Source organism: Mustela putorius, unplaced genomic scaffold (genome assembly GCF_011764305.1).
Source record: "Mustela putorius furo isolate JIRA1106 unplaced genomic scaffold, ASM1176430v1.1 tig00003942_pilon_pilon_pilon, whole genome shotgun sequence".
NCBI classification, from domain to species: Eukaryota; Metazoa; Chordata; class Mammalia; order Carnivora; family Mustelidae; genus Mustela; species Mustela putorius.
In genome coordinates, this window is record NW_025422087.1 from 9,554,532 (window position 1) to 9,572,112 (window position 17,581).

At 34.7% G+C, this 17,581-nt stretch overlaps 1 protein-coding gene and 1 pseudogene across 10 annotated transcripts in view; both read left to right on the forward strand.

The window, feature by feature from the left end:
* Positions 1–17,581, forward strand: part of NBEA (neurobeachin) — a 678,500-nt gene that overhangs the window by 100,750 nt on the left and 560,169 nt on the right. For all 10 annotated transcript variants that reach the window (XM_013044893.2, XM_013044895.2, XM_045069766.1 and 7 more), the window contains exon 8: positions 1,005–1,151. In XM_013044893.2, coding sequence (XP_012900347.2) covers positions 1,005–1,151 — 147 coding nt within the window. The remainder of the gene's footprint in view (positions 1–1,004; positions 1,152–17,581) is intronic.
* Positions 5,792–7,404, forward strand: LOC123389016 (annotated as a pseudogene).

Genomic DNA, 17,581 nt, shown 5'->3' on the forward strand with positions numbered 1-17,581 from the left:
GAAGGAGGGAGAAAGGAAGGGAAGGAAAGAAAGAAAAGAAAAAAAAGACTTAGATTTTTAAATTATTTGCAGTGGTGTACCAAGAAATGGAGAGGTCTGGGCAATAACACATATGTGCACATAACATTATGCAACAAATTCTTCAGTTCCTATAGTTTTAATTACAGTTTGGGTATCTGTTGATGAGTTTCTGTCCTCATAGTTCATTCACAGATATTTTGTCATTTTATTGAAGCGCCAAAGGAAATCCATATATATTTAATGTCTTGCTTACTAGTGCTAAGGAGTGTAATATCCTGTGAGGATGGGGGAAGGAAACCAGGGCCTAATATTTGGTGAGATTTTAAGAAGCAGAGATGGGAAGGGTCTTCATAAATGTGGCTTCTTAAGGTCTTGAACTCTTCCAATGGAGAGCACCATACCACGTGCTTTAGGTGGCAAATTTTGGTGATCGATATTGATTTGATTCTGCATAATGCCTACTCATGGAAGAGAGGGAAGTGATTTTTGTTGTGTCCTTGACTTAGTGTGGAGAGATAGAGGAATATATATCCCTGGGGGAGACATTAGTTTCAAAAATTAGGGCTTATGTGTTTATGGTTAACATATGGAATAGTCATTCTCTGATTTAGATGAATCTCTCTCTATATGGACAATTGTTAAATGATTAGAGTTTTAAAATTAGTTTTACTTTTGTAAATAAAATTATAAGCCCCCTTGCCTTTAAGATAACATTTCTATAGTGGTTAAGTGATTATTGAATAGATGATTTGTTTTGTTTTGCTTTTGTATAGATATAAAATATTTAACTGATACACTTTTTCTGAAAGTCTTTAGCTGGTCTTTATTACTTCAATACTCCATAAAGTCTTAAGTGATGCTTTCTTCTGTTGTTATTGTTATATTTTAAGGTATTCATGACAGTGAAGGCAGTTGTCTTTAAATATTTTATCATTACAAAATAATACATTGATTTTTTTTTTGTGTGACTTTTTAAAAAATAGAGCTATGACAAGTGCTTTCTCGGATCTTCAGAAACTGCTGATGCAAATAGGGTGTTCTGTGGTCAACTCGGTGCCGTGTATGTATTCAGTGAAGCGCTCAACCCTGCACAGATATTTGCAATTCATCAGTTAGGACCTGGATATAAGGTAGTAATAAGTATCTTGTTATAAATTCTGTGGAAAGTTTTATGTGAACTCTATGTGAAATGTGATACTATATAATATATAGCAATAATCTTCCTTCAAGGTGGTTTCAGAGTTATCTCTGCTGTTTGGAACTCAGCTGTTATTACAGGCTTCATTTTGTTTCCAAGGTGCTTTTTCTCTTTTTCACTATTTTCATGAAGTTTTAAAATTCTTTTTATGTTTTTTATTTTTTTTTAATTTTTTTAAAAAGATTTTATTTATTTATTTGACAGAGAGAGATCACAAGTAGGCAGAGAGGCAGGCAGAGAGAGAGGGGAGGAAGCAGGCTCCCTGCCAAGCAGAGAGCCCGATGTGGGACTCGATCCCAGGACCCTGAGATCATGACCTGAGCTGAAGGCAGCGGCTTAGCCCACTGAGCCACCCAGGCACCCCGAAGTTTTAAAATTCTTCAGAATATTTTCTAATATTAAAGCCATGGCTTTTGTTAACATAATTCTGAAATATGCTTTTATATTTTATAAAAGCATATTGCTTAATGTGGAATTTAAAATCTCAAATTTTGAAATATAGATGAACACATGAAATGACCATTATTGTTCAAATTAGAGATAATTTGGAAAGAATAAAGATTTAAGAAGAAAATGGTCTAAAATTACATGTGACTGAAATTAATTCAGTTTTAGTTTTTACTTTTGCTCGTCCTTTACAATAGGTGGAGAAGGTCAGTATAGTAGTGAGTATCTGAGTTTTGCAAAATCAATTATTTAATATGATTTATCATATTCTTCCTGTTTTTTAACTTTCAAAACGAAGACTGAATTAGGCAAGATACTGCATTCCCATATATAAATTAGTTTTTAATGTACAGTATACCTGTAATAATAAGAAATAAGAGTTTTATTTAAATTACATTAGAAGCTGTGACATCCCAAACATTTAGGAGCTGAGAGAAAATTATGGGGTGTAAGTCAAAGTATTTATAAGTTTATGTCTTGCATGGAAGAGCTGTTTTCTTAAAAACAGTGTTCAAATAATCAGTATGAAGACTATATTATGAAAACAAGGGTACAAAAATAAGTCTGTTCCCAGTATATATAAAATAATCAGAATAATATTAAATGACAATAATGCTGTTATTTTTGTGTCAACGTGAAAATATTTGCTACGATCTATTTTCCATATCATTAATTTTACTATCCCTAGAAACGACTTTGTGCTTATACAGCACTTTTTATTCTGTCATTCCTTTAGTTTCGTTTGGGTCATGGTTCTGCCATGTGTTGGCTTTGCATGGGAATGTTTCTGTAATTCAGATTTTTATGAGACTGACACGCTATCTACTGCACTAACGAGGCACCTTGTAATTCAGATTTTTAAATTAATGTACTTTCTTTTGTTTTTTTTTTTTTAAAGATTATTTATTTATTTATTTGACAGAGAGAGAGATCACAAGTAGATGGAGAGGCAGGCAGAGAGAGAGAGAGAGAGAGTAAATAAAAGGAGGGTATTACTAATCAGACAAAGCATTAGATTTGGTAATAATTTGTAAAGCAAAAATTTCTCACTGTAATTTTTTCTAGTATGGAAAAATTTACTGTGAGTTAAGTTCTGTTTGATGTGGTTATTCAGTGGCTACAAGTATCTTATACAGTGGCTTTTTGACATGAGTTTGCAAAACAGATTTTAAAATTCTGATATTTTATAATTGTTATTGTACATTTCCTAATTATTAAGCACTTTGTCTGCATTGCTAAATTTTTCAGTACTAAAATTTTGCTTTGTGTTTTGTCCTCCCTTCAATAAAATGATAGCATAGTGATTCTTTATCAGTTTATTATATTATGATAAAGATCTAACTGATATAGAAAAAATATACAGAGTTAGTTAGTTAAAAATCACTTTGGAGGAGAGTCTGAGTGGCTCAGTTGGTTAAGTGTCTGCCTTCGGCTCAGGTCACGATCCCAGGGTCCTGGGATCGAGCCCCACATCATTGGGCTCCCTGCTCAGCAGGGAGTCTGCTTTTCCTCTTCCTTCTGCTTTTCCCCCTGCTTATGTGTGCATTCTCTCTCTTTCTTTTTCTCTCTGTCTCTCACTCTCTCAGATAAATAAATAAAAATCATTAAAAAAATCATTTTGGAGGGTTTCTGATATTTGCTTGAATAGGCAAACTCCTAAGAAAGTAATATTCCCACAATAACCACTTTCTGCATGTTATATAAAGAACTATGTGAGGCTCTAAAAACTGAGTAAATGCAGCCAGGTTTTAGAGAGGTGTTAAAACATGAAACAGGTGATCAGAATGGGCTGAATTCCCTACTTTTTACTTTGATAGAGAAACTTTGTGGCCAGAAAAATTAAGGTTAAAAAGTACTTGGCCAATCAACATCACATGGATTAATGGGCAACCCCAGAAAATAGACAGTCAGAGAAGAATCTGAATTCTGTATTTAAAAAACTTAGCTTGAATCTCTAGCCAACCCCTGAAACTGATGATCATGACATACTGATAATAGATTATAAATAAGGCTTCAAGAACTGAACTGAGACCTGAGATACCACACATAGGAGGTATGACAGTCTGTAATTGTATCTAAGCAGGAAAATGATCTGACAAAACAAAAACAGAAATACTTTTCAGAACAATATGGTCTCTACGGAATAATTTTCACCATGTCCAGCGTATATATAAACCAAAATTTCTCATCCTATGAAAGGCCAGGAAAATGTGATGTATTCTCAAGGAAAGGGAAAATCAGCACACACCAACTACCAGGTAACCCAGAATCATGGAATTATTACATGAGCACTTTTAGGGAGCTATTATAACTAGTGAGGTTAAAAAAATTTTGCTTGTAAGGAACTAGGAATTATCAGCCACAAAATTTTTAAGAAGTGGAAATTTTAGAACTGAAAATACATCTGAAGTTAAGAAAAATTCACTGTATAGGTTTATTATTAGCAAAATTAATATGATAGAGAAATAAACTTGGATATAGGTTGACAGAACCATTAGAAGAAAATGAAAAGATTAGGGGGGAAAGAAGAAAACCATAGAGATGAATGGGATGGTTTAGAAATGTCATATGCAATGTATAAGAAAAAATATAGGAGGAAATAATGGTCAAAAACTTACCAAATTTCATTAAAAACAAAGACAAAAACAAAAACAAACATATTTATAGATTGAAGGAACTTTGTAAACTCCAAGGAAAATAAAGTCAGGGAAACCACAAAGTGGGAGCAGAACCTGTCAACCCAGTCACTGGGCATCTGCCTTGGGCTCAGGTCATGATCCCCGGTCCTGGGATCAAGGCCCACATTGGACTCCTTGCTGGGCAAGGGAGTCTGTTTCTTCCTCTCCCACTCTGCGTGCTTGTGTTCCCTCTCTCTCTGTGTCTCTCTCTGTCAAATAAATAAATAAAATCTTTAAAAAAATAGGATCTTACTTGATAGATTGTAACAAACACTGATTGTGTTTTACCGTGACTAGGATAGAGGGGTTTAGACAAGGCAGATAGCAACAGAAAGTAATGGAACTTGTTTGGAGTTTTGATAAGCCATACTTAAAATAATACTGTAAGAGGTCAGCTTTTGCATAAAATGAGGTAAATCCAGGAGGATTTTCTGTTCCTGTGAATATGGACTAAAGGTGCAAGAAGAGATTCAGAGGTTACCCAATTATTTTTGCCTGAACAACTGAATTGATGGGCTTTTTATTTACTGAGATAGGAAAGATTTGGAAAGACTAAATTTGGGGGAGAAAAGTCAAGGTTTGTTTATAGATATATGATGTTTGAGATGCCAGTTAGACATCTAAATGGAGAAGTGATGTAAGCCTGGAGTTTGGGGAGGAGTCTAGGTTGGAGATGGAACTTTAGCATTGGTAGGGTATAGACAGGATTTAAAGCTCTGAGACTGGATTTTGATACCAATGAAATGAGTTCAGAGATAAAAGATGACTGAGTAATGGGTCTTTGGAAAAGCCAAAGTTTGCAGGTTGTGGAGATGAGAAGGACCTAGTAAGGGGAAATTAGAAGGAGAGCAAGGGAGTAAGAGGAAAATGCAGGAGAGTGGTGTCCTGGATGTTTTTAAAAGAAGAAGAGGTGATTAATTATCAAATGCTGCTGCCAGGTTGAGTAAATTCAGGACTAAGAAATGGCTATTGCATCGAGCAGCATGGAAGTCATGGGTGATCTTGATTATCACACTTATGTTAGCTGAAGTGGGTGAAAGTACTTTCATTTAATGAAGACAGTAGTATTTTTTCAGAATTGAAAGAGAAACATTAGTTTATGATTGAAAGTGTAGTTATTTAGTTTTGCTTGTATCATTCTAATACATTATGTGAGAAGGCTTTACCTCTCTGCCTCTGTAATATTCTGTAACTCCCATTTCTATCATTTTGTCCTTTTGAAGAATTGTTTATATGTAGCTGTTTTTTCTGGTCTCCTGGTTATTTGCTTTTACTGTACTATACATTTATTTATGTTCAATATATTTGTAAATAAAAATTTGATAGGAAAACACCTGAGTAATATGTACTCATGTGCATATGAATATGGTTACATACCTTTTCTGCAAAATAGTGAAGCTTTATTTTCATTTTAGTCACTATCTTTAGGGTGATACGAGCATATTCAATGTATGCTACCATTTCTCAAGTTAGTTGCAGTTCTTTTGGAATTGCTTTTGAAAGGTCAGTTTTTAAGTTACACAAGAAAACAGTTCTCATTACTTTAGAGCTACGCTATATTTTTGATAATAGATGATTTTGTGATACCTATTAATTCATCAGACATGGCTTCAAGTTGCTCTTCCTTTTCCAAAAATTAAATCTATCCCTTGAGGATGACAGTTTGCTTTCAAAAATAAAATTTAAAATGCTGTAATGTTCGATTGATAGTGGAGTAGAGATTGGGAGTGGAGAGCAGATCTCAGAGAGCCCTGAGTAGCTCTCCTTCCACTTTCTCCCCTTCAGGAACCACCACTGCTGCTTCTGGCCCAGCTCACCATCATTGCAACCTTAGCAGTGAGGCCAAGATCTAGCCTCTAAGTGAGCGGCATCAAGGGCAGCCTCATATTGGCAGTGCCTGAAGGGTCAAGTTTATCACAAGGAAGTTTTTGGGAACAATAAAATGGTTCAGTGAAAGAAACAGATAAGATTAAATCAACAGGAATGATACCAGAGAATATGTATTTGTACACCAGGAAGTACCTTTGCAGTGTAGAAGATAAAAAGTCTGTCGAGTTTGATATCGTTGAAAGGATAAAAAGGGTGCAGAGGCAGCAAATGTTACAGGTCCTGGTAGATTTCCAGTGAAAGGCAATAAATGTGTGGCAGACTGTAACCTGCTAAATTATATACACTATCCACATTGCAGGGGCCTCCACGCAATTACCAGTAGAATTTCTAGAATAGTGAGAATGGGGAAAAGAATGCAGGATCAGAAAGTACTCCTGAAGACCAGGACCTAATTCAGGCCACGGTGCCTACTTTACTACATGGGGAGACCTTATGTATGTTGACCACAGTATTCCAACCTTCCTGTACGGGGAGAAGTGATGGAGGGTGCTGACAACCAGGATGCAGGAGAGCAGGGTTGACCAGTGAGACAGAATATGCATTGGGGTTATAAAGGACCATTCCACAGGGGCTCTCCTTGCCGAAGATGGACTAAAGAGGATGGCAGTGAAAGAGATAAGGAGAATCAAGGAGATGAGACCCAAGGTCAGCAGCCATCTCAACATTCTATACTACTACAACTTCAACTACCAGAACACAGAAGCCCAGAAAGCCCTAATTGACAAGAATGCAAAGAGACAAAGCTGCTGGTCCACCAGTGGAGCATTAGTCCCCTTACCAAGGCTGTACAGGGTAGGGCTGAGTAACTGCAAGCTTATTATCTCTGCCATCATCCCACCATTGGTTTGATCATCCAAAAAGAGGATGTGAATATGACGTTTCTACAATGAAAAATAACAGAAGGTTGGAGCTAAAATGCTTGATTTTTGTTCATTGACCAGATAGTTAAACTTTCTCCATTATCTCTGCAGACTGGAATTTTTATTATCTTTACCTCAAGATGTCTATTTTTTGGTAATGGCAATTTTTTTCTTAAAGCCTGGTTTTCTTCACTATAGTTACAAAGGTTTTTAAATTGTCTCATGTCTGAAAAAGTTGAGATTTTTAAGAACCCCATTTTTAATTTATAATAAATGTTTACAACTTTTTTTTTTCCAAAAAACTGAACAAATTGCAAACACCTTTTAATAAAGTTCTTTAAAAATGTTGTAGATTTTGAAAATGTTTTTAAAAATTCTAGATAAAACGCGGGGTGCCTGGGTGGCTCAGTGGGTTAAAGCCTCTGCCTTCACCTCAGGGCATGATTTCAGGGTCCTGGGATTGAGCCCCTCTTCGGTCTCTCTCTTCTTTGGGGAGCCTGCTTCACCCCCTCTCTCTCTGCCTGCCTCTTTGCCTACTTGTGATCTCTGTCTGTCAAATAAATAAATAAAACCTTAAAAAAATCCTAGATAAAAGGAATGTTTTGAACAATAGACATTCTATTATGTGTATTTCTAAGGTAATTCTTTTGGAAAATATGCGACTTGTGATCATATTGTTTAGTAATATTTGCTTTACAGTATCAGGGGTTGGGTGTTTGGGTGGCTCAGTTGGTTAAGCATATGCCTTCAGCTTAGGTCATGAACCCAGGGCCCTGGGGTTGAGCCCGGCCTCGCGCTCCCTGCTCAGTGGGATTCTGCTTATCCCTCTCATATGCACTCTCTCTTTCTCTCTCAAGTCCTCTCTTTCTCTCAAATAAATAAATAAATAAATAAAATCTTAAAATATATCAGGTATATTACCTTAAAGCCATACTATACTTAAAATACTAGAATATCAATGAATGGTGAGAAAAGTGTTTTCCGGTGACCTAGTCCTATCTCACCTCACCAATGTAATGCCTTTAGACTTATTTTATTATCCAGTTCAAATAATTTTTACTTACTGGTCCTAAATTTAAATCTGCAATTCCTACAATGTTCGTATTCAATTATTGGATCATTTTGTGTATACTAACATGTTTTTACTCTACCAACTCAATCGAATAATGCTTCCTAGTGGTCAGGAGGGGAAATGTATAACCCAATGCCATTTTTTCATTTTCAAAGATCTTGAATTAACTGTTTTTAAAATTTTATTATATACTTATAGATTTAAATATATTTGAAATATTTTAATCTATATTAGTCATTGTCCTTTTTAAAATTAAAATTGTCCCACCTTTAAGTGATGATTGTCTGTTCTAGTTGGTTCCTTAGTACTTTGACCAGACCCTGTAGTCTTCAATAGATTCCTTGCTATTTCCCATGACAAGATTTCAGACTCATCTTGAACATTTTGTTGTTTTCAATCCTGGAATCAGCCATTATTCCATGAATCCTTAGTTTCTATTAGTGTGAAATTGAGGACTTTGCTGTGTTTTAATTTGACCTTCTCTAAGTTAAATCTATATCTCTTTTCTATATTGAGAATACAAGTTGTCAAATGTACAGAGGGTAATAGGATTAGGAAAGCCCATAGTTACACATATAACAGTCTATGAATAGCACTACCAGTATTACTCTACTGACATTATTACTGAAAATGTTTTTTTTTTGGGGGGGGCATATGTTCTCTTCATTCTCCTTGCCATTTCTTAATAGTTTAAATCTATTATAGGCTGAGTTGTATTTCCCTCAAATTGTTATTCTGAAGTCCTAGATCCTAGTAGCTTAGAATGTGATATTTGGAGATAGGGTCTTTAAAGAGGTAATTAAACTTAAGTGAGGCTATTAAAGTGGGTCTTAATTTAATATGAATGGTATCCGTATAAGAGGAAATTAAGATACAAACATGCACAGAGGGAAAAGTATATGAAGATACAGGGAAGAGAAGAGGTTCCAGAAGGAACCAAGTCTGTTGACATCTTGATTTTAGATTTCTAGCCCCCAGAATTGTAAGGAAATAAATTTTTGTTGCTTAAATTACCTGACTTTGGTACTTTGTTGTGGCAACTCTACCTAGCAGACTAATACAGGTATGATCTACACTGTGAGTATATGTAGTTATTACATAACTATTCTCAATTTTAAACATTCTTTAATTGTAGTCCTATGAGTATTTACATATTTAAGCTTTATCATACTGCTTATATTGATGCATTTTGGCTATCTGAAGCTTATTCTGTAGTGTGTTTCTCTAGAAGGGCTTATGGGAATAGTATTTCTTTTTTTTTTCCTGATTTTATTTATTTATTTGACAGAGAGAGATCACAAGTAGGCAGAGAGGCAGGCAGAGAGAGAGGGGGGAAGCAGGCTCCCTGCTGAGCAGAGAGCCGGATGCTGGGCTCAGTCCCAGGACCCTGAGATCATGACCTGAGCTGAAGGGAGAGGCTTAACCCACTGAGCCACCCAGGCACCCCAGGGAATAGTATTTCTTAAGAACTGCATTTCATTATTAGTTTGTTAGGGGTACTTACACTTGAAAGGCATTTGCCTCTTATAAAATTCTTGACTAACCTTTCTTTGAATGTCTTAAATATGTTACTGATTTTCTTCTGGATTAAAATGTTTTGTTGAAAGTCTGATGACAGTTTTAATATCCTTTCTTTTTGCCTATGTGTTCAAAGGATTTTTTTTTCTTTATATCTAGTCATTTTTCTAGATATGTCTTAGTCATTTGGAGTTGATTTCTCAGATGGGTGGTGTGTACTTTCAGTATGTAGTTTTGCATCTTTTTATATTTCAAATTTTTTTTCTTACATTGTTTAGTATTTGTGTTTCCTTACTTTGGTTTTCCTTTTCAGAGACCTGATTATACATGTTTGATTTACTTATCTTTAATATTTGTCATTCTGTGTGTGTGTGTGTGTGTGTGTGTAGTCAAATTATTTTTCGGGTTTCTTTTCATTTGAAAGACTCTGTTATTTTTTGTAGGGTGAGTCAGCAACAAATTATCTCAGTTTTTATTTTTTTGTGAATATATTTCATTTTGCTTTCACATAGCTTTTCTGGATATAAATTCTTGGTTGAAAGGTTTTTCTTTGAGCACTTTGAATGTTTTATTTCACTGTGTTCCAGCCTCCATTTTTTTTTTAGGTGAGAAGGCAACCCCCCCCCTGCCAAAGATTTTATTTATTTATTTAACAGACAGAGATCACAAGTAGGCAGAGAGGCAGGCAGAGAGACAGGCAGAGAGAGAGAGGAGGAAGCAGGCTCTCTGCTAAGCAGAGAGCCTGACTCAGGGCTCCATCCCAGGACCCTGGGACCATGACCTGAGCCAAAGGCAGAGACTTTAATCCACTGAGTCACCCAGGTGCCCTGAGAAGTCAACTTTTGATCTTATAGGTGAAGAGTCATTTTTCTCATGCTGCTGTTAAGATTGTCTCCCTGTCTTTGGCTTCCAGCACTTTTACTATGATTTTTCTGTTTGTAGATTTCTTTGCTTTTATTTTTCTTTGAGTCCATGGGCTTCCTGAATATGCAAATTAGAGTTTTCCAAAAATTGGGGAAGTTCTCAGTTCATCAAGTTTTTGAATATTTTTCTCTTTTCTCTTTCTTCTCTACTTCTGCTATTCCCATTCTGTGTATGTTGGTATATTTAGTTGTTTCCCACATTTCTCTGAGGTTCCAGTAATTTTTCTTTACTCTTTTTTTCTTTTTGGTTTTTGGATTACATAATCTTTATTAATTTATTTTCATGTGTGCTAATTCTGTCATCTGCTTGTTCAGATCTTTTGTTGAGCATCTATAGAACAGTTTTCAATTCAATTACACTTTTCAGCTCTAGAATTTCCATTTGGATTCTTTTTATAGTATTACTCTCTTAATTGATACTCTCTATTTAATAACTTTTTCAAAGATTTATTTACTTATTTCAGTGAATGAGTGAGAGAGAGAGAGGGAGTGAGAGTAGGGGCAGAGGCAAAGGAAGAGAAACTCAAGCAGAGTCCATGCTGAGCCCCGTGTGGGGCTTGATCTCTAGACCCTGAGATCAGACCTGAGCCAAAACCAGGAGTCAGACGCATAACTGACTGGGCCACCCAGGCTCCCTAATAGTCTCTTTTTAATATGACATTGTCACCATACCTACGTTTACTTCTCTAATTACAGTTTCCTTTTAGTTTTTAGAATGTATTTTTATTGGCTTCTTTGGAGTCTTTTTCTGTTAAATCTGACATCTGTTTGCTCTCACTGGCAGTTTTTGTTGCCTGCTTTTTCCCATATGTATGGGTTATATTTTCCTGTCCCATTCCATGTCTCTCAGTGTCTGGTTGGAAAATGTCCCTACTCTCTTTTTTCTTTTAAAAAATTATAATAACTTTATTGAAATGCAATTTACATATCATATAATTCACTCCTTTAAGTATACAAGTAAATTATTTTAAGTAACTTACGGAGTTATACAGACATCACCACAATCCAGTTTTAGAACATTTCTGTCACCCAGCATGCCTATTGGCAGTCATTCCTCATTCTCATCCCCATCCTACTCATACCATTTTATATAACAATTGTGCTTCTGAAAATCCTTCAAGGAATAATTTAGTGAGTAATGATATTTATGCATAAGCATTCTTATTATGCCTTAATATATAATTTTGAAATGCTGGAGGTAATCTAAATACCAAAAATGGAGTAAATATAAGAAAATTATCATATTTTAATAATAGATTATCTTTATAGTCATTTAAATTGCATCATAATTTAAAAAAAAGTAAAAATGTTATATTTAATTAATTATGATGTAAGGTTGTTTTGCTTCTACAAACCAAAGTAGGGAATATGTTATTTGCATTGTAAACTGAGAAACTTAAGGCCAGTCATTATTTAAATAAGAATATGTTTTATTAGACTTACTACATTATATTTCCCAAAAAGATTTTATGATTTCCCAGAGAATATATTAAACATCATTTATTCCATTGTAAGTAATAGGAACAAAATGAAAATAAAGGTTTTGTTCCAGACAGTAGAATGTACATACATTTCAGAATTGTTAAAATGCCAATGTGGAAAAGCTAATTACAATATTTAACAATACATTTGTCAGTATTTCAATCATTATTTTTAGAAAGCAGGTATTCTGAGTTCTTAAGCAAGAGAGACATATAAAAAAAATAGGAAGAATTAATTACCTGTTTCAGACATTGCTTTAAAAATAACAGTAACCATGAGCCAAACAGAGGGATATCTTCAATGTTTTCTAGTACTTTTCACTTAAATTCATTGAAGATTTTAAGAACGCATTATATTAGTAATTACTGGTATAAGACTTTCAGCTGAAAAGAGATTTTACTGCTTAAGTTCAGTGTGTGGTGAATAACACTGGTGATTTCTTAGTCATATTTAATGGTTGCTGCGTTTCTCAAAGCAACCAACTCTTTTATACATGTTGTTAAGTAAAGGAAAGGGCACAAAAAAGCAGAAAGAAGCAAAAAAGAGCCAAAGAAAGATATTTAAAGAAATAAGAACTGAGAAGTGGTGGGTTTTAAGCAATGGTAGAAAACAAAAGTTTTGTGATTGAATTGAATCCAGAAAGAAGACCAAAATCAAGGAAGAAATATGGGTAATATATTTTTAGTCTTAAAAGTATGAGTGCAATTAAATATAAAGTGGATGTATTTTGTCAAAAAGAGATTAGAAAATAAAAATGCCAAAGTGTTAAAGAAAAAAAGAGGAATGGATAATTTTATTTTAAATTCTGAATTTTCCCTGAATAAGGAAAAGTCATTTAAAGTAGCTTTAGAATGACTAAAGGAAAAACTGAAAGGATTCTATTTGGATGAATTTCCTTATAAAACTTTAAAATTCAGAGAACATTTGTTAAGGCATTCCTATGCATGGAGCACTGTTATAGGCATTATGGAACATGCAAAGCTGTAAATTACCTTTAAGGAACTTTTAACCATATAGGGAAGAAAAACATACAAAAAGTTAAAAAGTAAAGTTAGTTGAATTTATAATCATGATATAATCTGAGAACAGTAAGTCCAATGGGATCATGGAAAAGGATTCTGATTGTAGGAACTGAGAAATGCTTCATAGAGAAAGATAGCTTTAAAGCCAGTTCAGTCAGGCTTTAAGCTTCTAATCTTTGATTTTTTTTTCCTGTGGGGATGACAATTAGAATTTGCAAAACAATCTTTTAAAACCAATCTAATTACAAAATTCCTTAATTAAAATTTTGAGTAGAGTTGACACAATGTTACATACATTTTAGGTGTATAGCATAGTGATTTGACAAGTTTATACATTATGCTATGTTCAATACAACTGTAGCTTTTTGTCACCATATATCACTAGTATAATATCATTGACTATATTCATTTTTTAAAAAAAGATTTTATTTTTTTATTTGTCAGGCAGAGAGGCAGGCAGAGAGAGAGGGAAAAGCAGGCTCCCTCCTGAGCAGAGAGCCCGATGTGGGGTTTGATTCCAGGACCCTGGGACCATGACCTGAGCCAAAGGCAGAGGCTTTAAACCACTGAGCCACCCAGGTGCTCCTCATTGACTATATTCTTAATGCAGTGCCTTTTGTTCCTGTGACTTATTCATTCCATAACTGGAAGCTTGTATCTGCAGTCCCCTTTACCCATTTTGCCCATTCCTCTATCCTGCTCCCCTCTAGCAACCATTATCTTCCATATCTTGGCTGTTATAAATAATGCTTAGTAAACATAGGGGGTGCATATATCATTCCAAATTAGTGTTTTCATTTTCTTTAGATAGATGTCCAGTAGTGAGATTATTAGATTATGGGATATTTCTATTTTTAATGTTTTGAGGACCCTCCATATTTGTTTTCTACAGTGGCTGAAAATAAACTTAAAAACTCAAATTGGAGTAAGGACCTAAATGTGAGACCTGAAAACCATAAAAATCCTTGGAAAGTACACAAGCAGTATTTTCTCTGACATTGGCGTTTATAACATTTTTATAGATATGTCTCCTAAGGCAAAGGAAACAAAAGCAAAAAAAAAAAAAACTATTAGGACTGCATCAAAATAGAAAGTTTTTGCAAAATATAGGAAGGAAACCACTCACGAAATGAAAAGGTAACCTATTGAACAAGAGGAGATACTCACAAATGATATCACCGATAAGAGATTAATATCCAAAATATATAAGGAACTCATGCAACTGTACTCTAAAAAAAAAAAAGAAAAAAAAGTCCAATTAAAAAATGGCAGAGGACCTGAATAGACATTTTTTTCAAAGAAGACATCCAGATGGCCAACAGACACGTGAGAAAATTTTCAACATCACTAATCATTAGGGAAATGCAAATCAAAACCACAATTAGATATCACTTTACACCTATGGCTAAAATAAAAAAACAAGAAAACTGTGTTAGCTTAATTAATTTCAGAAAATAGTCAATCTGATTTCTGATTTTGTCAGTGTAGGAATACTGGTACTGAATGTGTTGGACTACTGTAAATAATTATAAAAATGGGCAAAATATACAAAACATCTGTTTTTGACACTTGTCAATACCAGCACAGGCTTGAGATCATTGAGAGTAGGAATATATTTAATGAGCTTGGTATTCACCCTTGAGATCTGACTGGAACCAATAAAAATACTTCCACATATTTTAGCTCTGGAGGTAGCTGAGCTGAGGATGTTGAGATCAGAAATTCAGGGCAGCTTGAAACAGCTAGAATATGTGGAACGGGGTAAAAGGAGCAAGCTGTTGGGGTAGGGACAAAAGTCTTTCTGAAGATTTCCTGTGCATTCTTTGCCAGGTGTAGAGCTGTACATTAACAGCGGGGGGGGGGGGGGGGGTGGTGGTGGTTCCATGCACCTTAGCAGAAAGCAGGTGTTCCTTAGTAGCAGAAGAGAGGTAGGAGAGGTCACACAATTGTTTGAGACTGTGGAGGATCACCCCGATGAGGGAAGGTTTATTTCTAAATCCTTTGGTGGGCAGTAATTATTATAAGAATAAGTGACAGTAGTGACACAGAAGTTTTGGAGTTTTACTCTGCTGGATTATGATTACTTAAACATGTGTCCAACCAGATCATTTCTACAAAGTGTATCTTTTATGATTATGTAATATTGATTGCTTTTGCAATTTTTAAAATTTCTAGCCTTTCAAATATCCAATTCTTCTGTGCAACTGCATGCATGTGAAAAACTTTTATTCATATTCGAAGAATGAGTTACATGAAATTGCTTAATATTGGCAAATGATTACTTAATTTGATATAAGTAGTTTCTCAGTACCATTGTTAAAATTTTTTGGATATTGGTTGGTATCAGTGAAATGTTTCCTTCTAATATTTGAAATATTGTACTTATAGAGCTCATTCTTGGTATTTCTGCCATTATCATAATTTTTAAAGATTTGATTTGGTGGGGGCACCTGGGTGGCTGAGTCGGTTAAGTGTCTGACCACGTCATGATCTCAGGGTCCTGGGATTAAGCCTCATGTCGCAGACTCTGCACTCTGTGCGGAGTCAGCTCTCTCTCCCTCTGCTCCTCCCCCTGGTTGTATGCTCTTGGTCTCTCTCTCTCTCTCTCTCAAATAAATAAATCTTTAAAAAGAAGACTTGGTTGGGTGAACAGTTATCCATTGTGTTGAAGTACTAATTTCATGCACTGAAGTTTTCTGTGCTGATCTAGTTGCCATTTGTTGACATATGTTTGTGACTATAATCTTTTCTTTACATTCTTGTTAAGAGGTGGTTGTAATTAATGATTGTAGGAAATGCAATTAAACAAAATTCATTAGTATATCAAATATTTATTATAGTCAAGGAACTGTCCTAAGCTTTTAGGATTAAAAATGATCATGGTTATACTTTTCATGAGAATATCCCTAAATGTTTATGATTGAGAGTTGTTATGTGTACCCGAAAGGAAATATAATGCAAATCCTATTAAAGTTCTGTGGAAGGATGATTAATTTCAGCTACAAAGGCTTTAGGAACTCTGTGGAAAAGTTTTCTAGGGGATGCCTGAGTGGTTCAGTCAGTTAAGCATCTGCCTTTGGCTCAGGTCATGATCCCAGGCTCCTGGGATCAAGCCCCACACTATGCTCCCTGCTCAGGGAGCCTGCTTCCTCTGCCTGCTTCTTCCTCTGCCTGCTGCTTCCTCTGCTTGTGTGTGCTTTCTTTCTCTCTCTCTCTCTCACACACAAATAAGTGAATAAAATCTTTAAAAAAAAGTTTTTTATGGTTCTTGAAAAATGCATGAATTTCAGAGGGTGAGCAGGATGTGATGATAGAATGAGACAGCAGGCATGCTTATAGGGATAGAAGCAAGGAAGTGTTTATGGATTAACCGATTAACCCATTAAGCCATTAATCCACAATCAGGCATGGCTTCCTGGCAGAATATAGAGTAGGTATGCTGAGTGGTTTATGGTGGAATGTGAGGATGATTATGATAGGTTGAAACCAAGTTATTGAGCATTTTGAATATCAAAATCCTCAATGACTTAGTTTCTAGTCATTTGGAGTTATAAAAAAAATTGTAGCAAAAGAAAGGATTAATCATACTTATGTACTTTCCTAGAGAAGTTTGGAAATTTAGATACTAGAGTCCGAAATATTTTTAATGAGTTCAGTTGGATTATTCATTTTGAAGGGAAAATTCTACCATGCACAGGTAGCAACATTCTCTTAGTTATACATCAGGAAATATAATTCATAGAATGTTGCAGTGTCTTTCCCTATTAAAATCAGCAACACTTGTGACATAGAGATCCTGGAATAGCAATAGGTATTGCCATATATATATTATTCTTACATAATTTCAATGGAAAATGGCTATATTCTTGGCATTGATGAAGTTTTCAGATGTTAGTATTAGAAAATAACAAGTCTCTGCTCTTGTAGTAATCAGATAAACTTAGTTTGGTTGAGTTTCACAGTATTTTGGAATATGTTCTGATATTCTTGTTAAGTAATTCCAGTTTAGGTGATTTGGGTTCTACCCAATGAGACTTTGCCTCATTAGCAACTATGTTACAGATATCTGAATGTTCACTAAGATAAGTGTAATATGCCATTATATAAAATTTATAGTAAATGTTTTATGAGTGACATTTATGAAAAAAATATTGAACCTAGAAAAATTTGTATAATACCAAGTAGAAAAGGACACAGTAATAGCAGCTACTATTTTGAGTTGCTTTTTTAAAGGTCCTTTTATTGTTCAAAGTACTCTACTTACTATTTTACCTGTTAAGTGTGTAACAGATGAGAGGTAGATAACTTGTAGATGGATGCACATCCGGTCAGTGATAGAGTTAGGATTCAGACTTAAGTCTAACTGATTTTGAACCTAATGGTTTTGTACTGTATAAAACCGACAATACAGTCATTTTTACTTTTTTAAATTTCAAAGATTTTATTCAAGTTATACTGAGATATAATTGA